Source organism: Sceloporus undulatus, chromosome 2 (assembly GCF_019175285.1).
Source record: "Sceloporus undulatus isolate JIND9_A2432 ecotype Alabama chromosome 2, SceUnd_v1.1, whole genome shotgun sequence".
Taxonomy (NCBI): domain Eukaryota; kingdom Metazoa; phylum Chordata; class Lepidosauria; order Squamata; family Phrynosomatidae; genus Sceloporus; species Sceloporus undulatus.
Window position 1 is genome coordinate 240,853,658 of NC_056523.1, and position 17,338 is coordinate 240,870,995.

Below are 17,338 nucleotides of genomic sequence, written 5' to 3' on the forward strand. Positions count from 1 at the left end.
CAGTATATAGATACAGTATATGTTATTCACAGCTCATGAGATTAACTACAACATGAATGGGCTCTCAGGTAAAATCAAAGTTTAATCTGTAGAGAGAGTCATAAGAAGGATCAGGGTAGTTGTGACAAATGTGTCAGTGTTAAAAATAAGCAACACGGGTTTAGAAATATATTGGGGAAACAAAAGGAGAAAAGAGAAGGTCAGATGGAGAAGGAAAAAAAATACAATTTACTTTCCAACAAAGGGATGCACTACTAAAATAATACCCTTTTTTTGTTTTTGCTTTGTTTTTCTTCTAATCCCTTTCATTCCACATGGTTTTCAAATTATTACCAGCTGACATGTTCAGAAGTAATTTCTCTTCCAAGAAGCTTGTCATAATATTTACATTCTTCACAATAACAACAGCAAAGTCAGGCAGGTCAGAAACGGAGAGGTTTACTAAACTTGCAACCCAAACTTAACTTTCTTATTTAGAAAGAATTCCCATAAAGTCTTGGTGTGTGTGTGTGTGTCCCCATGTACACACACACATGCGCTCACGCACACACATGCATGCATGGGCAATTTGTACATATGAATACAGCCACATGAAGTGTAAATATTGTTTGTGTTTTGCAGTCCTATGCAAAGAAGTAAGCTGTGTGATTGTCAGTGACATCTTCTCCTGGACAACTGTGTGCATGAGTGCATCCTTGAATTGGATAGGTTTTCAGTGGAAGTAATGTATAGTCAAAGTTCTTTGCAATTGCTGAGAGACTAATCTGATAAATTTGCTTAGAATTTCCATCCTAATGAACACAAAACAAGATCCCTTCCTATGATGACTATCCATCAGACTAGATACATTTAACACACAGCTAGAAGAGGTGCTCCAAGTTGTTAAAGACATCTGTTTGTCCTAGTACGTGATTGCACTCAACTGAATATCTTTTATGCAGTGTGTTTTGTTTGGAAAATAAACACAGGATTAATATGCAAGTCTAATTGCTGAAGCATTTATCTTGGAGGAAGCCTTGTTGCATGAGGGAAACATATCAATCATAGGCAAAAACATTTCCCTTAATGTCTGGTTTGATTGTAGGTTTGTCAAGTTTACTCTTTGTAGAGGGGTAACCTTTACAATTAAAAGCATTCCTTCATCAGTTTATGCTTTTTTTCTTTTAGGGATTGCATTGTGATCATGATAGGCTGTTATATCATATATTTAAATATTAAGTATCTCTGATGTGCTACATTGGAAATAATGGCCTTGATTCTAGGCTTGCAGTGGTGTAGTTATATGGAAGGATGAGAAGAAGAGTGGTGGCAGGGAAAAGGATAAAAAGGCAGAATCAATGATCTCTGAAACATGTTCAACAACAGAGCCAGGCAACCAGGCATGTTCCCTCCCTAAGCATGTGCAGAGAGAGTCAAACTCTTCACATGATAGACCAAAGGGCAATTTGTCATTAAAGTATTGTGACCAAGTTTTCCCTATTGGAAAAACAGTTAAAAGAGCTGCAGGAGAGCTTTCATCCACTCCCATTTTCAGTATTTGACCTCCAAAGCCACATGTAGTCTAGACCTTGAATTTTTATTGCTCTAACCAGAATTATTAATTTTGATATTATTGTTTGAACTGCTTGTTATTATCTCTCTGTCTTTCAAGTTGTTTTGATGTTAAGAATGATTGCAAATAATTTAATTCTATTTGAATTGTTTTTTGCTATACTGTTTTGCTCTGCTTGTGACGATCTCATGAATTTCATAGGGTTTTCTTAGGCAAGGAATAAGGTGGGTTTGCCAGTCCCTTATTCTGTAATATGGGAAGCAAAAATAGGGCCAGAGAACAACAAGCTTTTGATATGATATCTGCCACTCTATTTTATTTTGAGAACCAATAACCCACTGTTTGCCAACATGTCTTGTTTTTTTTTTGTTTATGGCTGCCCAAATCATCCACCACTCTTGAATCTGAGGATGGCTCACAGGGATGTAGCCAGGATTTTAGGAAAGGAGGGGGGGTTGGGCATTGGTAGCGCAACAGCGATTCCATTTTCTTTTTCTAATCGAGGGGGGGCTCCGTCTGACCCCACAGACCCCCTCCTTGGCTAACATCCTGTGGCTCAAGAGTGTGAAGTGCAGCTGCCTTACCTTTGGCATTAATTGTATTTTCCTGCTTCTCCCAACGGATCGAAGCGGGATTACAACCAAAAATCTCTATACAGGCAATCATGTCTAAAATACATATCATAAAAACATCACAAAGTATAAAAATTTCAATTACAGTAATCGCAGGGCAGTTATGCTGTCACGACCGGAAGTGGGGTTTCCTAAAGTTCTTTATAGAAGGTCAGGTGGGTATGCCCGCTGAAGAGATCCATCTTTAGTGCCTTCTTAAAGGCATCTTGGGTCGTGATGAGACGGATCTCCTCCGGTAGATTGTTCCATAACCTGGGGGCCATAGCTGTATATGCTCTTTTGGAAGTGTTAGTCTGACCTTTGGGTAGTCTAACAGATTTTTCCCTGTTGTACTGAGGGTGCGGAGCGGATTGTGTAGGGAGAGGCATTCCCTCAAGTAACTTGGGCCCAAGCCATGTAGGGCTTTAAAGGTAACAACCAACACTTTGTATTGTGCCCGGAAGCTAATTGGCAGCCAGCGTAAGGATTTTAGGACAGGTGTTATAAGATCTGACCTGAAAGTTCCAGGGCTCAATCTGGCTGCTGCATTTTGAATTAATTGAAGCTTCCAGAAGTCTAAGTGGGAGATTACCAGTGCGTGTACCACTGTTTCAAGGTCCTTTCGGTCCAGGTAGGGACGCAGCTGGCGTATCAGCTTAAGCTGGTACCAAGCCCTCCTGGCCATCGCATCCACTTGAGATGATAACTGTGGAGATGGGTCCAGGAGTACTTCCAAGCTGCAAACTTTGTCCTTAGGGGTAAGTGTGACCCCATCCGGGACTGTGTGACAAATCTCTGTCCCTGGACTTGGGGTACCTATCACGAGTACCTCCGTTTTTGCTGGATTCAGCCTGAGTTTGTTTTCCCTCATCCAGCCTGTTACTGACCCCAGGCAGGCATCCAGAGGAGAGATGCCATCCTTAGTCACTGTATCAGTCGGAGACATAGAGAGATAGATCTGGGTGTCATCAGCGTACTGATAACACCGTGCTCCATGACTCCAGATGATCTGTCCCAGTGGCTTCATGTAAATGTTAAATAGCATGGGGGACAAAATGGCACCTTGAGGGACACCAGATGTCAGCTCTCTCTTAGAGGAGCAGCTGTCTCCCAGCATCACCATCTGGAATCTGCCTGAGAGGTAGGAACAGAACCACTGGAACGCAGTGCCCCTGATACCTAACTCAGGCGTTCCAGAAGGATACCATGGTCAATGGTATCGAAGGCCGCTGAGATGTCCAAGAGCACCAACAGGGTCACACTACCCTTGTTGATGCCCAGACGGAGATCATCGACTAGGCGACCATGGCTGTCTCAACTCCGTATGAAGCCAGTTTGAAATGGGTCCAGATAATCAATTTCGTCCAAGACCACTTGGAGTTGGAAGACGACTGCCCTCTCGATCACCTTGCCCAAGAATGGTAAAAGGGAGACCGGTCTGTAATTGATTCTAAACTGGGGATATAGGGAGGGCTTTTTCAATATTGGTTTCACTATAGCTTGTTTTAGTGAAGATGGAAATATCCCATCCCGAAAGGATGCATTTATTATGAGTTGTAATGACATTTTCATTGCATCACCTCCCTGAACAGTCAGCCGGGATGGGCATGGATCGAGAGGGCAAATCGTCTTCCTTACACTTCCAAGGAGCTTGTCCACGTCATCTGTATTTACAAACTCAAAATGATCCAGTTTAATTCCATCCACAGAGTCACTGGATATCTCTCTTATCGGTTCTGTTGTAATGCCGGTGTCAAGATCAGTCCTTAACTGACAGATTTTATCTGCAAAGAAGTCATTGAAAGCGTCACAGCAGGCCTTAGTTGGTTCTAGTAAAGGGTTCAGGGTGGGAGGCAATGCTTGACTTTCTGGGGTTTTCCTCCTGATGAACCGGTTCCTGTTCTTGGTCAGATCTTCTTTATGTTCTGCCTTTTGCATGTATGTAACAGACAAACACTGCTTTTCAGACTTTTCTGCTTATCAGGTTATCTTGGAGGTTATGTTCACAAAATTTCTGTTTTGTGTCTGTTGCATTTCAGAAGGTTACTGACTGTGTGAAAGAATGGGTCAGTCAGTCAGTCAGAGAGTCTTAAGAGAGATTAGAAAGAAGCAGCTCAAGTTTTACAGCATGTATAACTTCCCTACACAACATTGCTTTTGGACATACTTGCATACAAAATATAGTGGGCCCTTGGTATCTGCTGGGATTCGGTGCCAAGAGCCATGCGATTACCAAAATCCATGTATGTTCAAGTCCCATTATATTGTGTCCCTTATACAGTATAAAAAACAAAATTAAGGTTTGCTTTTTTGAATATATATATATATATATACACATACACATACACATACACATACATATTTTTAATCCGTGGATGCTAGAATCCATAGATAAAAAAATCTGTGGATACAGAGGGCTGACTGTAGATTGTGCAGTCTGCTAATCCTGTGCACATCCAACACCCAAGGCTACTCTGAGGACCAAGTTGTACATGATATGCTTAGTCATGCATTTCTTTGTTTCCACCAGGGAGATTGCTGGATTTTTAAATAACATTTTCCCCTCTAGCAGTTTGTCTGCTTTTTAAAAAGCCCCCTATTTGCTCCCCCCTGCTAAGGAATAAGTGTGGATATCTACATATTTCCCCTGCTGTGGAAAGCATTTTTTACAGAAAAACAGCTGGGCGGGAAAGGACTTAAGAAACGCCCCCTCACAAAGGAGTTCTTTGGCTGCAGATTTCAGCCATTGCAGCTGCATTTTGTAAAGCGTGGGGAGAGGGTGTTTAAAAACTTATGCACAAAGGAACTTCACTGGATAGTTCCATAAGTGACAGCAAACCATCTATAGCATAGGTTTTATTTGTTTATATAAAATTGTATATGAAATAGTAACTGAAATTGAAAGGTCTTGCTTATCAACAAGGAAAATATGGATTATGTTAAATTTATTATGCACATTTGTATAGATTCTATACACACTTGCTTTCATACAGCATGTTGCTCATAAGTAGCATCAGAAGCTTTTCATGTTATGTCTCCCTTACTCATGAGTACCACCATAATGTTTTATCTTTTTTACCCTCTAATTTTAATTATTGTTGTATATACCCTTTATAAAGAAAAACAAAAACAAAACAGACCTACATGTAAATATATTCACACTCCATTTCATTTTTATTGACAAGAACACTACTATAAAATATTTTAAATGTATGGTCCAGGAAATTGTTTTTATGAGTTAGTTTATAGGTTCAGTACAAATGTCATTGCACAAAGAGAAGCACAGTAACTAGGGAAACATTACAGACTCCATTTCTTTTTATTATTATTATTAAGTCCACAAAATTTTAACACTTCCAGAAAGTCTTGATGATTCAGGCATACTTCTGTGAGTGTTACAAGGCTTTAAAATAGCAAAAGTTTGGCATGTATTAAAATGACTAATTGTGGTAAAGGTGTTACATCCTCTTCAAACCTATGCTTAATAATTTAGAAATTATGAACATTTCCATTTGGAAATGTGACTGCAGTCACTTTGGTTTCTTGTTCCTTCACCTAATCATAGCTCATGTGGGAATAAGCTAACTAAGCCTGAAATCCTATTAGCAAATAAAACCATGCATGTTACAATACAGTTTAGGAAAACATTCTTCTAACAAACATTCTTCTGCTATTGTGGTCTGAATGCTTAATTCTGATGGTACTTTTTACAATAAATCCTGAAGAGTGCTGCTGCTTCTATGACAATGACATTTTGCTATTGTTGTTGTTGTTGTTGTTGTTGTTGTTGCTGCTGCTGCTGCTGCTGCTACTGCTACTGCTACTGCTACTACTATTACTGCACATCATTGTGTATAGTGCTTTACAGAGAGTAAGAGGCTCGGTTGGGTTACAATCTTAAATTCAGCTCACAATGGGGTTGGAGAAGTGTTGGATAGGTTAAATAGGAATTATATATGGAATATCAGGTACTGTATCTACAAGTTGGCAGCACCTAGTGGCTGCAATGGCTGGCTGGGGAGGGCAAGAGTTGTAATCCTACATCTGGAAGGGTTGGAGAAGGCTGACATACAAGGTCATTTCTTAGAGCTGACTTCATGTGTGACCACACTAGGTCTTGATCCAGAACCTTTTGAGGCACTGTAGAATAAAAAATATGGTCATGATTTTAAGGTTTTAAAATAATAATATGGCCAGGTTTCCATTTTGCTTTCCCCAGCCCCCAGTACCTATATTTGGCCCACCACTGGGGTTTAATTCCAGGATACCAAAACCCATGGATGTTCAAGTTCTATTAAATACAGTGGGGTAGTAAAATTGTGTCTCATATATAAAATCAAGATTTGCTTTTTGGAATTCTGTGTACGGTGTTTGTGTGGAATATTTTCAAGTTGTGGATGGTTCAATCAGTGGATGCAGAATCTATGGATGCAGAAGGCCAGCTGTATTTACATGGGCATGAGTTCCCCCTGAACCTAATGGTTTTTACTTTTGAGTCAGTATATACAGGAGGACTGAACTGTTATTGAACTTTTTTCATTGATATCACACTAGCCCTGTACATAGACATACCCTTCAACTTTTCACAGATAAAAATCAGGACATGTCTAGCCAAGCACCATCAGAGTGTGGTCAAGATAGTAAAAGTTATTAATGAGGAAGGACACACAAGCTAGAAGAAGCTGCACCAGTTTGCTTTTGTCTGAGCCTACTGGGAAGGGCAAGATTCTTCCCCTCTTCTCCTCTCCCTCCTACTGAGTTAGTAGAGTGCAAATTACATTGGTCTTTTGAACTAAGTGTGCAGCTATTGAAGTATGCTGAGGACAAAGAAGGAAAGTAGATGGAGGAGAGAGAGTCAGGAACATTTTAAAAGCAGCTAATAAAGTGGGACAATAGAGGATTGATCCAGACTGTCCCTATCGAATTGTGACAGTTGCTGTGCATAGAGCTGTATGTGTGTCTACTCTATTTAGGAAACTATGTGGATATGACAATATCTAGAATCAACAGAGTTTGGGAAAGTTGTTTTCCCTTGCACTGCAGCTGTAATCTCCCAGTTTACTGGGGATTCTGGGCATTTTAGGCCAAACATAATGCTCCAAAATAACCTCAACTGCCAAGACTGAGAACAAGAAACCTGGCCCTATTTTCTCCCACATATTAAATCTGCACATGCCTACAGGTTTTCTTTAAAACGATCTGTATGCAAGGTAGAAAAGAAAATGTGTCCCTACCACCACCAGTTCCTTTATCTTAGAAATGTTGTTTTGTTTCACAGTTTGAAGGCTGCAAGAAGGCCTTTTCTAGACTAGAAAATCTCAAGATTCACTTAAGGAGCCACACTGGAGAAAAACCTTATCTTTGTCAGCACCCAGGCTGTCAAAAAGCATTCAGTAATTCCAGCGATCGAGCCAAGCACCAGAGGACGCACCTGGACACTGTAAGGGTCCTCATTTTCATTGTTCATTTTCAAGTTCTGTTTTGTTATCCTGCTTTGATTTTGCTACGTATCTTGGAATTTGGCTTTAAAATGTACAAGCTTTAAAGGGTGGGAAAGGTCAGGAAGAATTTGGGGTGGAATAAACAATGGAAAGCTCTGTAAGTAGAGTTGCCAGGTAATTACCTCTGACCAACAGAGATGACTGCAGTTAAGGAGGCCTCTCCCTTTCCTTCTGTAACAGTTTCAAAAGAGGCAGAGTGAATGAAGCAGGGTGTAGCACAGGGTAACCTATTCAGAATAGCCTGGCCCCAATAGTGCATGTCCAGGTAGCTTCTGGATTAGACTACTGCAAGGCCCTCTACATGGGGTTGTCACTGAAGCTGCAGCTAGTGTAACTCATAGCAGTTACATTGCTGATGGGAAGAATTTATCTATGTTGGCTGGTAGCTTCCATGTCAGGGGTACTGTGAATTTACTTTGGGTTTATTTCAGACTTTAAGTCTCTAAATAGGTTCATCACCTTGCAAAACTCTTTGAAAACTGAGACTAAACAGTGGAGCAGATTCACTACAGCCCTGGTATCTGCTGCCTGGCACCACATCTTACAGAAACCATATGACACCAGGAATTGCACTAGCTGCTAATACTCTTCTGCTATGAATTCAAGGTCCTGGTGATGATATTTTAAGCCCTAACAGGTCTGTGACCTTGATACCTGAAGCAGTATCTCCCCCTAGATACAGTATGTCTATCTGAGGACTGAGATCTGCTGAGCTCTATCTCCCACCAGTGTGGGAATACATGGGAGAGGGCCTTCTGTCCTGTATTAATTCTGGAGTGTAGATGCAACCACTGTTTCATTTTTTCCCTTGCCATTTAAAATTCGTTAAATTGTTCTGAAGTGTTTAAAATTCATTCTGTTCTTTGCCACAAGGAGGTCTTATGATATGGGACAGGACATAAATGTTTAAATAAATAAAGTAGAATAGCTTCTCTCAAAGGTCCTCCCATGTTCCTTCATCCACAGTGCACTGCTATCGTGTGCACGCTGCCCTATGGCAGGCCCATCCTTCTAAACAAGCTCCCCCTCATGAGAAGGATTCCAGTTGCCCACATCTCCCTCCCTCAGTCCCTTGGCTGCTTGAAACAGAAGTGAGGTAATTCATGTGGCCTGGGAAAGATATAGGTTGACTCATCACTGGGGGAAAGGAGAAGATAAAAAAAAATTAAAAAAGAAAAACATGGCCAAAGGAGAGGACCCATTTCTACAGAATTTACAAACATATATGTCTGACTTATAAGTCTAGATGCAGGTGTAGAAATTAGTATTATAATTTTTAGAAATGCAGTGTGTCTCATTATGGTTGGGAGCACTGCTCAGCACTAAGACCTGGTGCTGCACTGCTCATTCCTCTGACCAGGTGCTGCAAACAGACAATCTCTGCATCCCTGCTTTCCCTTCTTAATTATTCTTTTCCTTAAAATACTAGACTGTCCTTCACATGGAAAGTTACTTAAACTTTTTTCTGTAAAATAAGATACATAAACACCCTAATAAGAGATCTGTCACACTGCATCAGATAAAATCAAGAAGCCCTTTGCTTTAGGACAGGGATTGGCTGCCCAAAATATCAAGGGGCTCCCCTGCCCCATTTCTCACTCATTCCAGACCCTTACAGGTTGCACCTGCCCCTTCTAGAGAAACAGGACATGATTGGAAGGGCACTTCTAATTTCTTAAAAGTTGCTCCCTCCTCACAAAGTCCCCAATGTGTGAGGCATGTTTTAGGCCAGAACTATTTCCCTAGGTGGGTTCCAGAGGTATGATATTTTGTTTTAGGGTCTTTTTTTAAAATGATGTCACCACATGAGAGAAGCCACACAGATGCACCATATCATCCCTTGGTTTGGAGAAACGGGCCTATGGAGGTATTACTCAGTGCAGTCCAGAGGTGCTGGGTGGAAAAGGCTCCACTGGCTACACAGATGTACACAGAGATGCTGAGATGCATACTCTGAACATGAAGGTTAAGCCTCATTGTTTTAGACTTTTGAATGAGTTGCAGTTACACTATAGATAGGCAAATATGCCCTCTGATACTGGGGATTGAAAAGAGCACATTTCTGTCTCTCAATATTAGGACAAAAATTTAAGATAGCATATACAACTTTTAGTAAAACATAAATGAAAACCCTTGAAGGTCTGGTTGGGACTTCAAACAGATACTCTAGTATTTGTGCAGGTATGCACCAGTGGTCTAACAATATAATGTAAACACCGACCTTTCTAGCCCTGTCTAGATAGCATGCAAAAGGTTATGCAAATTAACTACCATATATACTCATCTATAAGTCAACCTCATGTATAAGTCAAGGTAAGGTTTTAGAGTCAAAATTATGGATTCTGATCTGATCTGTAGATATGCCAAGGCTACAACTTAGGTGCATGTAACAAAGGATGTAAAAGACAAGGCAAAGTAGAATGACACCAAAGAACTTTAAAAAATTCTAGCAGTCATAACTGTTGTGCTCATCCTAAAGAAAACAGTTAAAATACAATACTTACATTGACCCATGGATAAGATGACAGTTTCTAGACTTATACATGAGTATATACAGTAAATATACTATAGTATGTATGTACACACAGACACACACAGTGATTTATGTGAAAACCTGTATCTCCTTTTTCTTTCCTACAAAAAAAACCCAACAACATTCAGAGCAGCCAACAAGACATCAAAATAAGCAAGAATTAAAACAAACAGGCAGCCATTGTTAAAGCAACTACATGTACAGTGGGTCCTCCCCTTACACAGGGATCCATTCCGGATACCTCCACATAAGGGGAATTCCACATGTACTGGAGCCCCATTAGAAGTAATGGGACTTGCACCCATGGCACACAGCGGCATGGCAGCATGTGCACACCACGAGGGTGCATCCCATTACTTCTTCCAGGGTGCGGGACGGGCTTTTCCAGCATACGCTGAAAGCCGTGTATGCCATGCCCATGTAAAACCCAGGCGCAGTGTATATGAAAGCAAATCAAAATGAAAAGCACATAATTTACTTTGTATATAGCAGTTGTTGCCCATGATAGAAGCATGATAAATGGAGAAATTCTAAGATTATATAAAAAGCTCAAAGTACTGACCAAATTGCAAACAAATAACTGATTAACATGTTTTTTCCCCAACTAAGTCTGATATTTTTTTAAAAGGGGGCACAAGAACAATAGTGCATGCTTGTAACTGGTTAGTAGTAAGTTGGTAATATTTTAATAAGCAATATCTGCACAACCCTTAATAATTTTGAAGCTTTAACATGTGAGCTTTGCTTTCTGCTTTTATTTCTTCTCTGTCATATAACACCTAACTTCTTCCCTTCATTCTCTCTTTCCGAAGCAGATTTCTTCTATATCTCTGTGTCTGGGACTTTCCTAGAGCTTCTTTACATGAACCAATAAAGAAATGTAATTTCTGACTAAGCCAAAGGTTTCTGTGAGGGTTAAATAACTGTAAGTACAAGTAGAGATGAGAATTTATTTGATCAGTATGTAAAATTCAGTCCCTCTTGCTTCTGTCTATACTTTTTACCAAGGATATATATATCCCACCTGGCCCTTGGTTGGTATGATATTTTCCCTTATCTCAGGCTTCAGTATAGCCCTATTCAAATATTTTACCCAAGCATGCCTCCAACATATGAATGGGGCTACACTGAGTAGCCATGACCTCAGTGTATTTACTAACTAGCTCCATACTCCGGCATCTACATATGTAATGTGGGAATCTGCAACAAAAGAGCCTTGGTGTGTATCTGGAATCCCAAGTGATACCCACCAATCCACATGGAAGCCTTTTGCACATACAGCTATATACATTTGAAAGCTCTGTCTCTGAAGTACTTGTGCTATATGTGCAGATACCACAGGTGGAGTTATGCAGCCCATGCACACTGCACAGTTATAGAGCTATTAGTCTGCTTTAACTGCCATGGTTCTATCCAGTGCGACGCTGGGGTTTTTCCATTTGATTAGGCACTAGAACTCCTTGGCTGAGAATGCCCCTCCCTAAACTGCAAATCCCAGGATTCTATAGGACAGAACTATGGCAGTTAAAGTGAAATAATATTGCTGTAAATGTGTAATGTGAAAGGACCATTGGCATGCGCAGTGTCCAAGATATAGCTATTTTCATGGCCTTGCTCACATATTGGGAGAATGCATGAGGAAAAAAAATGAGCTCATTTCTCGACATGTTGTGATGCATCTGTCTCTCACAGTTATAAATATGTTTGAGCATTTCATGATGTTACTGCCATTATATCCAAGAGAGAGTAGCTAATGATTAAACAGAATTGGGTTAATAATAATAATAATAATAATAATAATAATAATAATGTATTTTATGTATATCTTCTTCTGTAAGACAGAGTATAAAATATAGCAACATGGAACTCCATGCTTAAAGAATTAAAAATGTTCTCATTTTTCCCTTTGCTTCTGCTTTACTTTCTTAGCCCTTCTGTAAATTACATTCTGTTTGTGGTATTAGGCACTATAGTCATTGTACTGCAATTTGTATCTACCTCAAAAGCTTTAGAGCACTATCATTTTTTAAAAAAAGAACTATTTTGTAACTTAGCAATTTTCCTTTTGTTTGTTTAGAAACCTTATGCTTGCCAGATTCCTGGATGTACCAAACGATACACAGATCCAAGTTCTTTAAGAAAGCATGTAAAAGCCCATTCCTCCAAAGATCAGCAAGCCAGGAAAAAGGTAAAATTTTACAGATCACTACTGTGAAAAGGGTCTGAAAGGGGAAAATCAGAAAGTTATCATAAGGCCTAAATGAGGTAGGACCATTTTGAAGAAAAAAGACATAGAAATGTTAAGTTCATAGTGGTTTCAAGTTAGGTTAAACACATACAAAAGATTTTGAACCACATTCCAAAACATCTTGAGATGTTCTGCCGATTAAAAAAAAACATTCAGAACACCAGAAAAAAAAAACCCAAGTGTGGTGTATCTAGTTTGGAAATAGTGTTTGCTCTTTATTGGTGAGTTTGTTTGTACGACGTAACCTTTTGTCATTCAGTTTCAATCGCTGCATGTTTTTCTAAGAATCTATATTGTACAAAGTTGGTTTAATATCTTGTTTAAGTTAGAATCCTGAGCTACTATGCCAGAGTCCATCTTGTGTTGAACAGTTAGATAAACTACTGAGCTTAAATTGCCTCTTCAGCTGTCTGCAAATGCCATGCATTGTAATCTATGTTCTACTGTATCCTGCTGGAGTCAATAAAATGCCCCCTTTATTTCAAATAAAATTTATTTCCAAATGGGTGATAATAACAAAACCTACATCTTTGTGGAATTTTTTTCCCTTCCCTTCCATTAATATAAAGCAATGTGTCACAATTTATAAATAATAATTTATTATTGCTTTACGGTATATGGTTCGGCTTTTCGTATTATGTTTTTCATGCTCTATTGTTCATTCTTGATTGTTCTGTAACCTCCAGCTTAGAAAATGAAATAAATGTAACAGCCACTTTTCTTCCTTAGTTATGCATAATAACTGGATTTAGCTCCATTGTTCCTTTACCTTTGTATCCTTTTAATTTATCACTTTGAATTGGAAATACATTTGGTGAACAAAGGGGGATAAAAAGATTTTTGGGTATAGATCAAAAGAGTTCAAAAATATGCTCTTAGGTCATAACGTATAACATTTATGAGCTGTATTCCACTTATGATATCTTTGAGAACTTTATATGACTAACACACTTCATACTTTGGTATTTTAAATATTTCCTGGCATAATAATAAAAGTGTAAGAAACAATAAACCTTTAAAGTCAGAATTAAGGTTATTTATGACTTTAATTAAAAATGAAAATTGGCTTAATGTCAAAAAATCTTTACAAAAATGTGAATTCATCAAAAACAACCATAAAAATTCCAAGGTGATAAAAGCACAGTGAAGTAATAGCTCCAACCCTAGGGAACCGTTCAGTTGAATAGCTTGAGATCCTTTGCTGTTACACCCTGTTAGTCATGGATTTGTTTAATATGTCCTGCTTGACTGCTTTCTAATCCTCTTTTTAAAGCTCCCCTTTGCTAACTAAATAATGTTATTTTGTTATTTTGCTATCACTTGCCATTCAAAATGCCATGCTTATATTGACCATGCGTGTGTGCGTGTGTGAGTGTATGCCATTAGATGTGTCATAAGCCCTGTGTTCATACTTTGAGAAATCTTGACTACAGTGATAGAGTCTCTATTGATTCCAGTACAGCTGGATTTCAGTAATTGTGTCAGCATGTGGTTACACTGATATTGCCAGTATCCTAATGAATCATTATAGCATTTTGCTTTTCCTTCTGGGAATTCAGTCAAGACTAGGCTTTGGTAGTAATTTAGCGTGAGCTCCACATTTTATACATACTTACTACTTGTATTATGAATGCATACCACAGCCAGAGAGAGTGTTAAAAACTAGCAACGCTTTGCCTTGGAGGGCAGTGATTTAACACTCTCTTTTCCATTTAGATATGTGTCAGAAGAGCATTTCCAGGCACTGTAAAATTGCTTACACCGATCTGCATGTTCAGAAACCACACTTATAGCTCTGAAATAGCTGCTGTATTTATTTTAATTCAAAGGGTTCCCTAGTGGATGGCTCTCTTCTGAACCATGAAGCTAAACGTCATACTGTATTACATTAAATATGTAGCAGCACACTCGGGATTCTTTTTAACTCTTAAATAAGCATACGTAACTCTTGATATAAACTGGGGCTACTGTGCACAAATGTAGGCGATTTGAATCTTTCCACAGCCAACTAGCTTCAATTCATAATACACTTGCCACATCACTTGATTGAGATTTCCTGCATGGCAGAGGGTTGGACTGGATGGCCCTTGTGGTCTCTTCCAACTCTACGATTCTATGATTCTATGATCAGGGTTTTAAATAAGAGAAAAGCTTTAAGTGATGCCAGTTCCCTTTCTCCCTTTGGCCTTTGTGAGTGGGACAGTTTTTGTTGTTTTTACCCACCTTTGAGTTGATCTTGACCCATGGCAACACTGTAGATGAGACAGTGCTCCCTATGCTTCACTGCTCTGCTCAGGTCTTGCAAATTCATACCCATGACCTCCTTAATAGAGTCCATCCATCTAGCATGTGGCCTTCCTCTCTTTCTGCTTCCCTCCACCTTTCCTAGGATTATTGTTTTTTCCAGTGAGTCATGCCTCCTCATGTTGTGGCCAAAGTACAACAGCCTCAATCTAGTCATCTTAGCTTCCAGAGAGATTTCTGGTTTGATCTGCTCTTGTTTGACTTCTTGGCTCTCCATGGTAACCTCAGCACTCTTCTCCAGCACCACATCTCAAATGAATTAATTCTCTTCCTATCCGTTTTCTTAACTCACATCCATGCATGGCAATAGGGAATACAATGGCTTGTATGATTCTAACTTTCGTGCTCAGTTGTATGTCTTTACATGTTAGGATATTTTCTAGTTCTCTCATAGCTGCTCTCCCCATTCTTAGTCTCCCTGTGATTTCTTGACTGCAGTCCCCACTCTGATCAATATTTGATCTCAGGCATGAAAATTCTTTTACTATTTCTATTTCCTCATTGTATAGGTTGAATCTGGGTAAATTTTCTATGGTCGTTATTTTTGTTTTCTTTATGTTAAACAATATGCCTGCCTTTGCACTTTCCTCCTTGATTTTCCTGAGTAGTTGTTCCAAGTCTGTGATGTTTTTGGCTTGTAGTATCCACCCATGATGGTCTCAGTCCAGAAAGTGGTATCACACACTTACTCAAAAATAGAATAGACCAAAACTGCATGCTATGTGTTTAACACAAACGCTTTAATCCTGTTGGGTAATCCCATGGGATAAATTCTTGATTGGTGAGTGAACATCTAGGTCAATCCAACTGATTTAATAGTTCTACTCTAGTTGGGACTAACCAGAGATTTAGGCCAGAGTGTAGAAGCTGAATGAAGCAAGGCAAACTAACAATGCCTTCTTTGGCCTTATTCCAGTTCTTCATTGAATAGGAGCTTGCCCTGAAACTGTGGCATCTCGAGAGGAAAGTTGATTGAGGAAACATAGAGGAATGGCATTATCTTTTGCATGTCAGAAAAAATAAGTATCACAATTGTGCTGTTAAGAGTCAACAACAGTGAAATGAGAGGGTTACTGGCATGTATGGGACCACACTTGTGCTAAATTGTGATTATTATTTTTTTAAAAATGTGCCTGAGCACTCCACTGTCTTTGATTATAAATCTTTACTGAATTAGAATTGATGTACTGACTCCGTTGACCTAGCATTGATTCAGACATGGATCAGATAATGAGCACTCCCATTACTTATAGTCCAGATCAAACCTGATGGCAAATATAGAAGGATATTGGTGGGACTTGCCAGAAAATGTAGGGCAGCATGCTACCTGTTCAGCATTCCAAACATTTCTTTTCACTCCTACTTTCCCTCAGTTTTCCATACATGTACCCCAATAGTTGACAGGGACATTCAGGAGTTTGAAAATGAGTGGGCCAAAGCCATTATTTGAGTGGAAGATTACTGGGCTGGGAAGTGTTAACCGCTCAGGAATATTGCAGGATATTGGAGTGATGGGGAGTAAAAGCATGCAACAGTATCCAGAGAGAGATTACTAGATCTAAGTGAGTGAAAAAAAGATACCATGGAAGATATGTAGTCTTAAGTCTTGACTGCTTCCCATGTTACAGAGGGGAACCACAGTAACTCTGTGATTCCTCACAGTGGCGTCACTAGGACTGGCATCACTTGGTGCACTAACTCATGGTATCACCTTCCCCCCATAGACCTCCTCCTATACCACACCATACAGAATCCTTAGTAATGTTTTTTTTTTTTGCACTAATGGTTAAAGTGAAAATTTGTAAGATGTATTATTTTTAAAGAATATTTTTTAAAAAATAAAAACATTTTAAAAAATAAAAATTAAAACTTTAATTTAAAAATAACTTAGGGCTTCTCCTTTCTCTTCCCTCTGAGCCTCACCCCACTCACACAATCTCTTCAGTGCTTTAAAGGGATGCAGGAAAACACCACAACCCATTTCTGCCAAAAAGCAGATGTTTGAGAGCAGTGGTGTCACCCCCCTTAACCTGGAGCAGCCCACACACCCCTAGTGACACCCCTGATTGCTTGATCTCAAATAGACATCTGAGGGTTCTGCAAGCCCCAGTAAGCAGGATGGCTCCTTTATGCCATAGCTTACTCCTAAGTCCCATGATGGCTTGTGGCTGCCACATCAGCAAGACATTGAGTCTGGTCTGGGTTTTAGTCAGAACCCAAGGTGCTGAATCCCATCCCTGAAATAGGATCCGAATCTTGGACAGAACCTTTAAAGTTTCAGCTAAAACCCAAACTGGTTCATCACCCCACTGACATGGAAGACAACTACTCCCATCCTAGTTGGCTGGTATGGCTTGTCACCAAAAATGCTGCTTAGAGTAGGGTTGTTGTTTTTGTTTGTTTGTTTGTTTTGTTTTGTTTTTGCAGTTTTAAAGTACAGGGAAAGGTGGATGTATACTTTAAAATACAGACCACAGTTTCAGATCATGGTTTTGATGACAAACCATGTAGTTATTAAAACTAGCTAAAAGAAAAGAAAAGAAAATGGTAGTGATTATACAATGTAATTCCTTCCTTCTGACTTCCCAT

General features: G+C 39.3%; 1 protein-coding gene across 1 annotated transcript in view; it reads left to right on the top strand.

Annotated features, from left to right (window-relative positions):
• The window catches only part of GLIS3 (GLIS family zinc finger 3), a 203,759-nt gene that overhangs the window by 124,801 nt on the left and 61,620 nt on the right, over window positions 1-17,338 (top strand). Inside the window, exons 6-7 of the mRNA XM_042455475.1 lie at window positions 7,442-7,603; window positions 12,275-12,385. Coding sequence (XP_042311409.1) covers window positions 7,442-7,603; window positions 12,275-12,385 — 273 coding nt within the window. The remainder of the gene's footprint in view (window positions 1-7,441; window positions 7,604-12,274; window positions 12,386-17,338) is intronic.